Source organism: Abramis brama (assembly GCF_963993115.1).
Source record: "Abramis brama genome assembly, chromosome: 16".
NCBI lineage: Eukaryota > Metazoa > Chordata > Actinopteri > Cypriniformes > Leuciscidae > Abramis > Abramis brama.
Genome location: NC_139978.1, coordinates 8,481,741 through 8,497,303, shown reverse-complemented (window position 1 = coordinate 8,497,303; position 15,563 = coordinate 8,481,741). Strand labels below are relative to the sequence as shown.

The 15,563-nt window shown below is 39.6% G+C and overlaps 1 protein-coding gene across 1 annotated transcript; it reads left to right on the top strand.

Moving 5' to 3' along the window:
• Positions 1-56: 56 nt before the first annotated feature.
• Positions 57-14,911, top strand: LOC311066502 (taste receptor type 1 member 1-like; the record flags this gene model as incomplete). The annotated part of the gene is made up of 6 exons (XM_084087731.1): positions 57-238; positions 366-663; positions 781-1,527; positions 1,775-1,987; positions 2,698-2,818; positions 13,977-14,911. The coding sequence occupies 6 exons, from the start codon at positions 57-59 to the stop codon at positions 14,909-14,911; spliced, it is 2,496 nt and encodes an 831-aa protein (XP_083943857.1).
• Between the last annotated feature and the right edge of the window lie 652 nt (positions 14,912-15,563).

Below are 15,563 nucleotides of genomic sequence, written 5' to 3'. Positions count from 1 at the left end.
TCTCAAACGACTAGCCACTGCACATCTGCTTTATGACCAACAGGCCAACTTAAACAATGTCTCTCAGTAGCATTTACATTTTCCTTGTTGGCTTTACTAATTGTTTCTTTTTCGAAGTTTCTTGCTCAAAATCTGAGTTCAGCTTGGAAGGAGATTACTTATTGGGTGGCCTTTTCACTTTACATGAAATTGACCATGAGACACCCCTGTTCTCCCCAGAGACCACTGAATGTTTCAGGTAAGGAAGGACATTTTTATCAGCTGGGTTGCTTGTATTGTAAATCAAAGTAGCATTTCTTCATAGTCACATTTATAAACTGAAACTTTAATGACATGCTATTAACTTCATCATTGATGTTTTCAAGGCACAGTCCCTCAAAATCTGGCTATCAGATGTTGCAAGTTATGAGGTTTGCTGTTGAAGAGATTAATAACTCCACCACTCTTCTGCCCAATGTTTCTTTGGGCTATGAAATTTTTGACCATTGTTCTAATACATTAAATTTCCATTCAGTCTTAAGTTTTATCTCAAATAATGGATCAATAAAACCTAAAGAAAAACTGAACAACTATCAGCCTAAAGTGATTGCTTTAACAGGGCCCTTGGGAAGCAATCAAACTATTACTATTGCACCACTATTCACAATGGACCTTATACCTATGGTAAGTTAAGCTTCTTTTTATAGTTTGCATAATGAAATACTTACACACTTACTTACTGCCCTTACAGTAAAATGCTAATGAATTGTTTATAATATTTTGTTGTCTTCTGTTTCAAAGGTGAATTATGGAGCTTCTAACTCTGAATTAAGCAACACACTTAAGTATCCTGCTTTTGTAAGAACAATGCCTAGCAACAAAGACCTGATAGAAATGATTATTCACATCATTCAATGGTTTGGATGGAACTGGGTTGCCTTTCTTGGTAGCCAAGATAATTACAGTTCAGACGGACTAAAGCTTTTTAATGCGTATATAAGCAATACTGGCATTTGTTTGGCCTATCAAGAGGGTCTAAGCCTAAATGCAAACTACAGTCTAACACTTCAAAAGATTGATATGCTCAATATCAATGTCATTGTTGTTTTTGCTATGCCACAATATGCAAGCAAAATTATCAAAGCAGCCATAGCAAACAACATCCAAGACAAAGTATGGATTGCAAGTCAAGCATGGTCTATGAATCAACAGCTTCCCAGAGAGCCAGGAATTGGGAAAATTGGCACAATCATTGGTATTACGGAGAGATTGTTGACATTGCCTGGATTTGATGAATTTGTCTATAAAGAACAGAGATCAACTGATGTCACCCATAATGAAGAGAGTGACACCCAGTGTAAGAGTAAGACATGTAATCAAGTTTGTGATTACTGCACATTGTTGACCGCAGAGGAGATTATAAATGAAAAACCCACATCCTCTTTTGCCATCTATGCTGCCATATACACCATAGCTCATGCATTACATAAGGTCCTGCAGTGCGACATGAATGGATGCCGCAAAAACACAGTGGTAAAGCCATACATGGTAAGAGAATTCATTTGAATTTATGACAAGTTGATCAATATATTAATTACATTATAGAAGTGACAATGTTTTATTTAATTAAATATTGTTCATATTTTTATGAAATTACATATATTATTTACAATATTTACAATAATTTAATAACTAAATAAAACAATATTTATATTAATTTCTTAAAGTTATAGTAATATTATATTTTGTCTTTTTTTGTTAAATAATGGGGGTAAATCACCACAACTCACAACAGCTTGTGGGAGAAATTAAGAAGTTGGATTTTCCACTCAATGGTCGTCAGGTGAAATATGATGATAATTATGATCCACCCATCAATTATGCAGTTGTGCTCTGGCACACTGATGTAAATCCTCCACAGTTTGAGATGGTGGGCACATATGATACATATCCAGAACTGACTTTTACAATCAACAACTCTCTCCTGCCCTGGAATAACAACGATTCTGTAAGTCTTAATTTGCTGAGCCTTTATCTAAACATTTAGCTTTATAGATTCTAGTTTTTCTCAATCAAATTTAAAATATTGACATCAAGACTATTAGATTGTTCTCTGTTAATTCATTTTTCATAAAGCTGGTAACACTTTATTTTAATGTGTCCTTTTTACACGTTACATGTAATTACTATATTGATAACTATAAATTATGTATAATTACATGCAACCATAAACCAAACCCTAATCCTACTCTAACCCTATAGCACTGGGCACAGGCGCTCTCAACCCTGGTCCTCAAATAGCCACTGTCCTGCAGAGTTCAGCTCCAACCCTAATCAAACACACCTGAACCAGCTAATTAAGCTCTTCAGGATTACTAGAAAGCTACAGACAGTTGAGTTTGATCAAGGTTGGAGCTAAACTCTGCAGGAAAGTTCCCTCGAGGACCAGGGTTGAGAACCCCTGCTATAGCAAGTACATGTAGTTAAATAATATTACTCAGTAAATGTATAATTACACTGTAACAGGCAAAAATTTAAATAAACTGTAACCAAATATCTATTTTTTCTATTTTTTGGGGGGTGTTTAAGGGAATTATGTAATTTGTGTTCAGATGAGTTAATTGTTTAAGAATACTGACACAGTTTAAAAAAATGTGTTAAATCAGTTGAGAAAAACTTTAACATTAATAAGTTAACACATTTTCTTATTCTTTAAAGGTTCCTTTCGCAAACTGCTCTGCTGAGTGCAAGGAGGGATTTTCAAGGCAACCTAGCATTTTTCATAGTTGCTGTTTTATGTGTAAAAAATGCCCACGTAACAGCTATGTGGATTATTCTCGTAAGTACAAATTAAGTTTCCAAAAATTAAATGTTTATAAACATTACATTCAGTTCGAATTTACAGTTTTTATTTTTATTTTTTTGTGTTACAAAAAGTGCTACATTTTTAAAACTCTTAGACGTAATCTCACAAAACAATTACCAAAACCACAATGTTTAAAAAGGATGTGTGAGTGTGTGTGTGTGATCCTGGTAAACCCTACATTATGAGGACAGATAGCAATATCAAAAATCCTTCTCCTTGTGAGGCCATTTTTGGTCCCCATGAGGAAAACAGCTTATAAATCATACTAAGTGATGTTTTTTGAAAATGTTAAAATGCAGAATATTTTCTCTGATGGTTAGGTTTAGGGGGTAGAATATACAGTTTGTACAGTATAAAAATCATTATGTCCATTGAATGCACAAAACATCATGGAAATGTCATATCTTCTTCACATCTTTTAATCCCACATTGGATAAATGCTATCACAAAAATTATGGAGGTCTGTTTTTTTGGAGGTCTCCTACAATAGGTTTACATGCATCAAAGGCCAAAAATCACTTTCATTTTCTCATAATATACATTGCACATCACCACATTTTCCAATGATTCTCAAAAGACTCATCCAAAGACTCAGTCTCTCTAAACCCCTCCTTTCTGCGAGCCTACTCTTCTCTGATTGGCCAGATGTCCCAGTCTGTGGTGATTTTTCTACCGTTTACATATGTTGGAAACGAAATGACAATAACTGAATTTCAGCTCCGGAGGCTTGTACACACTATAAAGACATATCAATCCGAGTGTGAGTCTGATGATGAAACATTGAAAGCTAGTTATTCAACCCGAACCTCCGTCGCAAGGACAACTTGAGCAGGACGTTTCTAAGTGATACGCTACTCAGTTTATCATCTCAATTTATCATGAGATGTTGCAACTGTAATTCCTCACCATCAGCATTAACAAGTGAATGTCCATCAACAAACCAATGTGTATATTGCTAATTTATAGCAGTGCATATGCGGGAACTGTATCATTTACTGTATCAGTAACAGCGTGTACATTACGCGAATGACTGATGTAACATTAAAGTTTGTAAAACAAATCTTGCTACATCCTTTTCATCATTACTCAAAGTAGAAAGAACAACAGACAATCTGCATTAATGGACTCAATTTCAGGTAATAGGGTCACACTGCTGATTAGCAGAAGTATTTCAGGAAGACAGTAGTAACGTGAGTTAGCCCGAGACCTACACAATATAAAACACAAAACGACATATTTTTGAACACCCGGTAGAAAATATAAGATAAATCCCATCACATAGAGACTCTTTCCCCTATAGTAGATATCATCATATAGAGACTGTGTGTCAGGGTTCTGTCACGTCTGTCTGGTTTAATTCTTAGTTTGGTGACAGAGCTCTGACTTTCCCGGTTTGTCATGTTCTTGTGTTCTAGTCCTATTCGTTGTGAGCACATGGCTTGTCATGTGTTTCCTTGTGCCATGTGCTCTCCTGTCTATTGTCTAGCTCCTCCCATCTTGTTATCTGATTATTGATTAATTTGTCCCACCTGCCTTACTCGTTACCCTCCTTTGTTTGCTCCCCTATTTAGTCTCCCTGTGTTTGTAGTCCAGTGCTGGTTCGTTATATCTATGTTTCCTGGTGTTCCTGCTAAAGACCTGTTTATCTTGTTTGCCTGCTTTGTTTTCATTTGTACCTGGATTTATTTTCTATCTAAACATTCAACCTCTGCAATTGAGTCCTCGCTCTCCTTTTCCACAACCATATCGTGACACTGTGTCTGATCCCCGAATTAGGAAATACAAAAAAACTCCCAAACCTATTTAAGGGTAAAATTTTTATTGATGTTCAACAAATAAAAAACAGATATAATACAAATGACCAAATGATAAAAGCTTGGGTTGCTGAATATTCGATCCTTTACTTCAAAAGCACTTATTGTTAATGATATGATCACAGATTATAACCTAGATGTGCTGTGTTTGACAGAAACCTAGCTAAAACCAGACGATTACATTACTTTAAATGAGTCCAAGTGATAGGAAATTATCAGAAGATTCAATTGCAAAATTAAAGATATGTTTATTGAGAGCTGGTCAGATGCTGGGAGAGTGATGGTGTGCAATTGTCCAGTTTGAAGCCCTTGGCAGCACAGAGACGCTAAGGACAACCCAATCTCTCCGGTGATGGTGATGATGATGAAGATGATGAAGATGATGAAGATGATGAAGTCCAGAGAATAGCGGAGATGACTCAGGGACCGGAGACCAGGAAATAGACGGCATGAAGAACCAGGAGTGCTGAACACGGAGGACATATGGGAACAGGAGACAGGAACATCCACAACGATCTGACAAAGACAAGGCGACAACAGTGAGACTAAAAAGGGTTTGCTGATCAGAAGCAGTTGGCGTGCACGCCCACATGCACGCACACACATAACACAAGATGAGAAAGGAGTCAGTGAATTCATAAACCGTGACAGTACACCTCCCCCTAGGAGTGCCTCCTGGCGCTCCCAAAAGAACGTACCTGTTGGTTGTAATCATAAATAAGGGAGTGATCCAGAATGTCCCTAGCAGGAACCCAACTTCTCTCCTCCGGACCGTAACCTTCCCAGTCGACCAGGTACTGAAATCCGCATCCGAGTCCAGAATACGATTGACCGAATACGTGGGTTCCCCGTATACAAGTCGCGGCGGTGGGGGAACCGGGGTCAGCGGATTAAGGTGAGAATGAAATACAGGCTTTAATTTGGAGACATGAAAAACGGGATGAATTCTCCTGTACGCCGGAGGGAGTTTGAGTCGGACTGCCACCGGACTAAGGATCTTGGTGACAGTGACTTACTAGAAACGTTCTTGTTCTTGGTTGAAAGCCACACTTTTTGAGCCACGACGTATACAGGAAGCTTTGACCGGTGGCGATCGGCCTTAGCTTTAGTGCACGCCCACACCTGGAGCAGAGTCTCACGGGCTCTGTTCCACGTGCGGTGACACCTCTGGACGAAGGCGTGAGCGGAGGGGACCGCGACTTCGGATTCCAGACTTGGAAAAATTGGTGGCTGGTACCCTCGACTACATTCAAACGGAGAGAGGCCCGTGGATGACACTGGTAACGAGTTATGTGCGTACTCAACCATAGAAAGTTGCTGGCTCCAGGAGGAAGGATTCTTGGACACCAAACATCGCAACACTCTCTCCAAATCTTGGTTGGCTCTCTCGGTTTGGCCATTACTCTGGGGATGATAACCCGAAGACAGACTGACTGTAGCTCCTAGTAATCTACAAAACTCCTGCCAGAATTTGGACACAAATTGGGGTCCCCTGTCGGAGACCACGTCCATTGGGAGGCCATGTAAATGAAAGACGTGATCTACGACAGTCACCGCTGTCTCCTTGGCAGAGGGTAATTTGGGCAAGGGAATAAAATGTGCCACCTTCGAGAACCGGTCCACTACGGTTAAAACAACCGTCATGCCATTACTGGGCGGTGACAAAATCTAGCGCTATGTGGCACCAAGGTAGAGACCTGCACGGGTTCGGGTACCCACAAATTTTGCTCAAACGGGTGAAAAATATCCAACTGTGTCGGATACGGGCGCGGGTCGGACACGGGGGAACGGGGGTCTAAACACAGGTTTAAAACAATCACGTGCAAACGTAAAAATACATGCATATTTTTAGGAACACATCTACAAAAATATGCCTGTATTTCAAGTTGATAAAATAATTTCAAATACACATCAGTTTGTTTATTTGTGTACTTTCACTTAAAAATTCATCATAACCGCGCACGATCTGCTTGCAGCCATCGAGATGGATGATAAGGAGATGAAGAAAAGAATAGCTAGTGGAGATGGTAAAGTTGTCGACAATACGTCATCAAAAATCAAGTCCAGTGTGTGGAAGAAATTTGGAGTTATCTGAAGAAAACAATATTGTGAAAGGCTTTGCCCGTGTTGGATAGCCGCAAATGTGGAACTTCATCGCTGAGGAAGCACACAGATGTGGTAACAAACCAAGCAGTTCTATCGAACAGTATTTTTCAAATTTAACACTGTTAAGTATGTGTGGTGTGCAGGGCATGTTTGAACCCAAAATTGTCAGATGTAGGCTAGACGAAATTGCGTGGCAGATATAGTGTTGTAGCAGCGTCTGTTCGTATTGTAAAATTTAATAAGGCTACTCAGTTTTGTGGTAACATTAGCCATGTTCTTCATGTACCGGCCTTTTGACAGCTTCGGCTGAAGTTGTCCTTGTGTTAATGTTTGTGTAATAACATCTGTATGACCTGGCAGTAAACATTTTTGTAAGTGTGTCTATACTGTGATAGTCTAAACTGATTTTATTTCGGTTGCGGGTCGGGTGGTCGGTTCTATTTTAAGCGGGTCGGGTCGGGTCCAGATTTTAATTAGTGCTGCTGTCGGAAAACGGGTTGGATGCGGCTTTAAGCACTGCGGGTACGGACACCACTCTTCCAATGCCAACTTGACTGCCAACAACTCTCTGTTACCAATGTCATAGTTATGTTCGGCAGGTGATAAACGGTGGGATAAAAACGTGCAAGGATGCATCTTGTCATCTGTGGAAGAGCGTTGGGAGAGAACTGCACCTACCCACACCTCTGACGCGTCAACCTCCACCACGAACTGACATGAGGGATCAGGGGTGACTAAGATGGGAGCCGAAACAAATTGACTTTTGAGGTTGGCGAATACAGCCTTGGCTGTATCGGACCACCTGAAGGTCGTTCTGGGGGAGGTCAAGGCGGTCAAAGGTGCGGCTAGTTGGCTGAAGTTGCGAATGAAACGCTGATAGAAGTTGGTGAACCCCAGAAACCTCTGTAGGGCCTTACGGGAATCTGGACTTGGCCAATCTATCACAGCCTTAACCTTGTCAGGATCTATACGCACTCCCTCAGAAGAGACGATGTAGCCTAGGAAAGGGACAGACTGTGCATGAAAAGCGCATTTCTCCGCCTTGACAAAAAGCCCATTCTCTAGCAACCTCTGAAGTACTCGTCTGACGTGCTGAACGTGTTCCTGGAGAGAAGAAGAAAAAATCAATATGTCATCCAGGTAGACATATATGAATTGGTCTACCATGTCTCTCAACACGTTATTGACGAGTGCTTGGAAAACCGCTGGGAAGTTGGATAGCCCGAACGGCATAACCAATTATCCAAAGTGGCCCCTGGGGGTGTTAAACACAGTTTTCCATTCATCCCTCTTCCTGATGCGAACCAAATGATAGGCATTACGTAAATCCAGTTTTGTGAAGACGGAGGATCCCTGAAACCGCTTGAACGAAAACCCGTCTCATCTCATCAGAAAGTGCCTGGAACGAGGAACAGCATAGATGTTGGTTCACCCACACCACCATTCCCCACAGAGCCGCCCGCCCTGAGAGTAATGTGAGCACGAAGGCCAGCTTAGATTCCTCCATGCTGAAAGTCTGTGGCTGGAGGGAAAAAAACATTGAGCATTTCGTCAAAAATGCCCTACAATAGTTTGGCTCACCAGAATACAGTTCAGGAGTTGGTAGACGTGGTTCAGGTTGGCGGCTGGATGCAGGTGGAGTGGGGGGAACAGGCGGTGGGCTGGGTGCAGAGGAACTAGCTAGGTGTTGAAGCTGTTGGGTGAGCTCGGACACCTGTGCTACCAAGGCTTGCACTGCTTGTCCCGTGACGGCCATGTTTTCTTCTTGTTGATCCATTCTGGAAATGCTTCGTGAACTCGTTCAGTTCTGGTGCATTTGCTGAATCCATGATGGTCAGATCGTTCTGTTAGGAAATAATCAGAAGATTCAATTGCAAAATGAAAGATATGTTTATTGAGAGCTGGTCAGATGCTGGGAAAGTGATGGTGTGCAATTGTCCGGTATGAAGCCCTTGGCAGTACAGGGCAAGGAGAATGAGGACAAGTAGAATGAGTACAACCCGATCTCTCCGGTGATGGTGATGATGATGAAGATGATGAAGTCCAGAGAATAGCGGAGATGACTCGGGGACTGGAGACCAGGAAGTAGACGGCGTGAAGAACCAGGAGTGCTGAACACAGAGGACATACGGGAACAGGAGACAGGCAGGAAACAACACACGGGAACATCCACAACGATCTGACAAAGACAAGGTGACAACAGTGATACTAAAAAGGGTGTGCTGGCGTGCTGATCAGCGGCAGTGATCAGCGACCACGCCCACATGCATACACACACACACACACACATAACACAAGACGAGAAAGGAGACAGCGAATTCATAAACTGTGACACCAAGATTATTGTTATAAACATGAGCCTCGTCTGAAAGGCAAAGGGGGAGGTGTCGCTGTAATTTGTAGTAATATCTTCAGAATTACTGAGAAGTGACGAAGTGTTGGTGCTTAATGTAACACTATCTAGTGTACTGTATACAGGTCACCAGGGCACCATAAAGACTTTATCAAAGAATTTGATAATTTTCTATCAGAGTTAGTACTGGCTGCAGATAAAGTCCTAATTGTTGGTGATTTTAATATACATGTAGATAACGAAAAAAGATGCACTGGAATTTAAAGATAGTTAGACAACACATGTCAGGACCTACTCATTGTCGTAATCATACTCTAGATCTAATATTATCACATGGAATCAATGTTGATGGCGTTGACATTCTGCAGCAGAGCGATGACATCTCAGATCATTATCTAGTCTCGTGTAAACTTCATTTAGCCAAGGCTGCAAAGCTGACTCTGTGTTACAATTATGTTAGACCTATCACTTCTGCTATTAAAGATTGCTTTATTAATAACATTCCTGATCAGTTTCATCTCCTCAGCATCCCAGATAGCTTAGAAGAACTCGATATTGCGACAGAAACCTTTGACTCTCTCTTTTCCAGCACTTTAGACACAGTTGCTCCTTTGCGCTTAAAGAAGATTAAAGAAAATAGTCCAACGCCCTTAAGAAAGCAGCCAGAAAAATGGAGTGCAACTGGAAGAAAACAAAATTAGAGTTTTTTCACATTTCATGGAAAGAAAGCATGAGAGGCCTTAAAAACTGCGAGATCTGCTTATTTTTCAACCCTATTAGAAGAAAATAAACAAAACCCTAGGTATTTATTGGAAACAGTCGCTAAATTAACAAAAAATAAAGCTTCAACCCCAGACGTTTCCAAGCAGCACAGCAGTAATGACTTTATGAACTTCTTTACTTACAAGATTGATTATATCAGGGAGAAAATTTTAACTATGCAAACGTCTCCTACAGTATCGCATCAGACAGTGCATTGTAGTCTCCTTGAGGAAAATTTCAATTCATTCATTGCAATAGGAGAGGAAGAATTTTCTAAACTCATTAAATCATCTAAATCGACAACATGTATGTTAGACCCTATACCGACTAAGCTATTGAAAGAGATGCTTCCAGAGGTCATAGATCCCCTTCTTAATATCACAAATTAATCTTTGTCACAAGGATACATACAAAAACTTTTAAGCTGGCTATGATTAAACTGCTTGTTAAAAAAACGCAACTTGATCCTACAGAATTAGTCAATTACTGGCCGATCTCGAATCTACCTTTTCTATCAAAGAAACTAGAAAAGGCAGTATCCTCACAACTATGTTACTTTTTAGAAAGAAATGGTATCTGCAAGGATTTCCAGTCAGGATTTAGACCGTACCATAGTACTGAGACAGCTCTCATTAGAGTCACAAATGATTTGCTCTTATCATCCGATTGAGGTTGTATCTCTCTATTAGTGTTACTCGATCTTAGTGCTGCATTTGATACTATTGACCACAACATTCTTTTAAATAGCAGGGCTCTACACTTACTTTTTGAACAAGAAGCACTGGTGCGCCTGAATAAAAAAAATTAGGAGCACAGACAAATATTTGGGGGCACAATCATTTTTGTTGTATAAGTTTATCATTATAGTTATCATTATCATTATACTGAAGATTTAGGCCTAAATAACTGATCTCCCGGTAATATAGTGTCCTACTCTGCCCCTCCTCATAGGCGTCGATTTCGGGGGGGGACGGGGGGGACGCGTACCCACCAGATTTCGTCATGAGTCATTTTGTACCCACCACTTTTAACTTCCGTCCATATTAATTTGACTTTTGGTTCGATTTTTTTTTACCGTTTTCAGTGGTTATTAGGAGCAATATGAGAGAGAAATTTGGTAATCATTGTCTGACCCAACAAAAAAACATTATAATATTCATTTTATTTTATTTTTCGTGTTCGCATTTATGAGGGAAAAAACAACGTGTCAGTTCTCGGGTACGGACGTGAGCGCTCTGAAAGCGGCACTAAAAGACTGCTTTAAAACTTTCACAGAGACCTCACACAGAACAGCTGCCTTTCTTTAAATTGAATTTCGTTTTGTATTAATTATATCTTAATTTTAATCAGTGTTTCATGAACCAATTGCCTGGATTTAATAAGTAAATATAGCAGAATCACGACATGGAGGCGCCGGCGAGTGAACTGGAGTTCGTCTCATAAACGAACCGAAACTCAGCGTATAATGCACATTCACATTCACAGCGTATTTAGACACATTTAGACGCATTCATAATCATTACTTTTACCGGTTCTTTGTGGCAAGCTTTATGCGTGCGGTCGTGCGCTTGAGTGCGGCTATACGTAAACGCTCATTATCCTGTAGGCTATAAGTAATTAAATTAATATAAAGGGGCGATTTGTCCACGAATGACTTAAATAAACAACTAGCCTACTAGTCGACTAGAAAAAAAACTTTTAGTCGGAAGCAGCCCTTATTCCACATATTTTCGATTTCGAACCAGGCAACAGGACATCTGGGTTGAGCCTGCGGAATGAACGAGCGGAGCGGAATATTCAGAAATGCGCTCTCCACTCACGAGCTCTGATCGGAACAAACCTGAACCTCACTGTCTGCTGAACTTGCGCAGAAACATCAAAATATAACCAGCTTTTTAAAATGTTTTTTAAAACTAAACACTATTTTAGCACAAATTATGAGCTTATTGGCGATTTTTTTTTATAATTATTGACAAAATTTGAAAATTCAAATTTTTTTTGAAAGTTTTGAGTGGGCCTGTTGAAAAGTGCCTGAGCTACAGGACATCGTCTTTCAAAACATAACCTGCGCGAAAGAGAGAGAAAATGCACTTCCGAATGCGTCTCTGTCCCCAGCACATTTCAAACCAAACTGACGCCCATGCTCATGATGATGTATTTGCAGCTGTTTCTATAGAAAAATGCTGTGTCACTCGCACGAGTGCGCCCAAATATTTTTTCACGTTCGCACGCCGAAATATTTACTTGCATGTGCGAGTGAAATGGGCGCACTGTAGAGCCCTGAATAGACTCGTAAATTATGTTTGCATTAGTGGAATTGCATTAGCATGGTTTAAATCATAATTATCTGACCGTTATCAGTTTGTTGTAGTAAATGAAGAGATGTCTTATTGATCACAAGTTCAGTATGGCGTACCACAAGGCTCAGTACTAGGACCATTGCTTTTCACTCTGTACATGCTACCCTTGGGAGATATCATTAGGAAGCATGGCATTAGTTTTCACTGTTATGCTGATGACACTCTGCTCTATATTTTTTCATGCCCTGACGAAACTTACCAATTCACAAAATTAACGGAATGCATAGCTGATATAAAAAACTGGATGACTAGTAATTTCCTTCTACTTAACTCTGAAAAAACAGAGATTCTAATTATTGGGCAAAAACCTTCCCATAAATCCTGATGTACTCGTTACATCATAAGAAGAATGTTGTCTATGCTAATTTTAGTCTCTCTGTTTATCCTGGGGTTTACCGCAGTCTGCCGGATCCAGGCCGTATCCAGATCCGATGAAGGGCCTGCGTCTGGACATGACAACAACGCAGTCCTGATGTGTCAACTAGTCTCTCCCCTGTGAAGGCCCCTTCTCCTTCCCTTCACCTCTGTACAGATAAAACATTGTCAAAATATTTCCGGTTCACATGGCTACTCGGAAGCGATAAATAATTCTGTATTATACATTTTTACGGCCAGACAAGCAATCGTGCTCTCTCTCCACGAAATGCGAAAAACGTCTAGTTGTGTTTTCTTCCAGTTTTGGTTCATTTTTCTGGCTGCTCTCTTAAGGGCCTGAGTGTGCTTGTTGCACCACGGTGTTGGACTGTGTCTAAAAGCAACTGTGTCTAAAAGTGCTGGAAAAGTGCTTGCAATATCGAGTTATTCTAAGCTATCTGGGATGCTGAGGGGATGAAACTGATCAGGAATATTATTAATAAAGCAATCTTCAGTGATAGAAGTGATAGTTCTAACATATTTGTAACACGGAGTCAGCTTTGCAACCTTGGCTAAATGGAGTATACACAAGACTATAGATAATGATCTGAGGTTTCACTTTATTTTGATGGTCCCTTTAACACGTTGTTGACTATAAGTAATGCTGCACCTACATGTCTACTAACTCTCATTAGAGTGTTAGTTAAGTATTAATAGACTGGTAGGGTTAGGGTTAGATTAAGTTGACATGTAGTTGCAAAATTACTTTAGTCAGTAGAGTGTCTGTTGGAGGACCATCACAATAAAGTGTTTGCAGATATTAAGCAGACAGTCTACTTATACTCCAATGAAAGTTAGTTGACATATAGTTGCAAAGTTACTTATAGTCAACAGCACGTTCAAAAGGGACCATCAAAATAAAGTGTTACCTTATCTGAGATGTGATCGCTCTGCTGCAGAATGTCAACAAGTTAATCATCTCATTAGCTCCTTTGTTTGGTATTTAAGCCCTGTGTTTTGTTCTGTTCAGTTGTCTGTTAATGTTGCATTTACGCCATTGTTCTGTCTATCTTGAGTTCTTTTTTTAAAATAAACTAAGAACGGCTGTGTTTTGAAACAATTGTTATGTGGAAAGAAACGTATAGATTTTAAATGAATGACTAGCTGTGTGGAACAGTTTGTATTTTTGTACTAAGACATTCGAAAATTTCCAACTTGTGAAAATAGTACTAAAGCGAAGTATATTCTTTTAAATTATATTATTAGTTTAATAATTACCATTTTTAAAAGTATGCTGAAGTGTACTGTACTTTTTTTTTTTACAAAGCTTTTGGAAAATACTATTACTAAACATAACTACATATTATTTTATTGTTTTTCAGGGGACCCCTTTACCTGTTTTCCATGTGCAGAGAGTGAATGGTCTGATGAAGGCAGCACAACATGTGAGACACGTTCTGTTGTCTATCTTGAGTTCACAGAAATCTTCTCCATTGCTGTCATGGTTTCTGCCATATGCATAATTATTTTACTCATTGCCATATTTTGCCTTTTCTCCTACAATTACAACACACCAGTGGTGAGGTCTGCTGGTGGTAGCATGTGTTTCCTGATGTTGACGTCTTTGATTTTGTCTAGCATAAGTGCATTCTTTTTCTTTGGAAAACCCACATTTGCACTTTGCCTCCTGAGAAAGGTCATATTTACATTTTTCTTCACTGTCTGTATTTCCTGTTTAACTGTCCGTTCCTTTCAAATTATTTGTGTTTTTAAAATGGCTGCTCAGTTCCCAAAGGTGCACAGCCTTTGGGTAAAGCACAATGGACAGTGGCTCTTCATTGCATTTTCTTCTGTCATTCATTTAATTTCTTGTGTGATATGGATGACTGTCTCTCCTGACAAACCCATCGCTGACTCATGGACTTTTAAAGATCAAATTATGCTCATCTGTGAAATGGGGAACTCTATAACATTAACCATAGTTGTGTTTATAGGTTGGTTTCTTGGATTCCTGTGTCTTCTGTTTTCTTACATGGGAAGAGATCTGCCGAAAAATTACAATGAGGCCAAACCAATAACTTTCAGTCTCATTTTGTACTATCTTAGCTGGATTGTGTACTTCACAGCATACCTCTCTGTCAAAAGCAAGTATGTCACCCTTTTGAATGCAATGGCCCAGATATCCAGTATAATTGGAATTCTCTTTAGCTATTTCATACCAAAATCTTACATCATAATATTCCAACCACAAAAGAACACTCCTGCATACTTTCAAACATCTATTCAGAATTACACCCAAACCATTAGTAGGACTTAGACATTATTCTTTGTGTATCTACCTTATTTTTTAACATAAGAGCAGATGCTGCTATTTATAACTTGTGCGAATGTGCGAAGCTTCCGGTCCCGTCCGCTTCCAGTTATTTTAGCTGTGCAAAAACATTCCTTTGTACTGGAATTTGTTATCATATCTGAATCTATTATCATAATCATAAACACACTGATTTGTAGTACAAATAGTTTTACTGTTTACTACACTTTGTTATTCTTCTTGTTATAGAGGCTAATGAATCAGAAGTCTCACACATTCACAGAGATTAGCTTACTTTCGAGTTGCAAAATAAGGTGGATAGGATGTGAACGTAGTGTAACAGCGCAGCGCTTCTGGGTTGTACGTCAGAACGTAGGCTCACTTCCATGGATTCTGTAGCTTGTAGAAACAAAAGATTTTAAAGCATTTAAGCACTGACACCGCAAGGCAAACTGCACCTTATCTCAGCGTTCGACAGGGCATTTTGTGAATCAGAAGTTCTTATTTTAAGTTCAGAGTTCAGTCGATCGGTAAAAGTCAATTTAACAGAAGGCTAAAAATGTAGCTATATTTTGTACAATTTTGGACGGAACGGAATCCCCCATCCACCCGCACTTGCTTGCCCTTATCTTTATTTAAATATCAGAATCAGAAAATA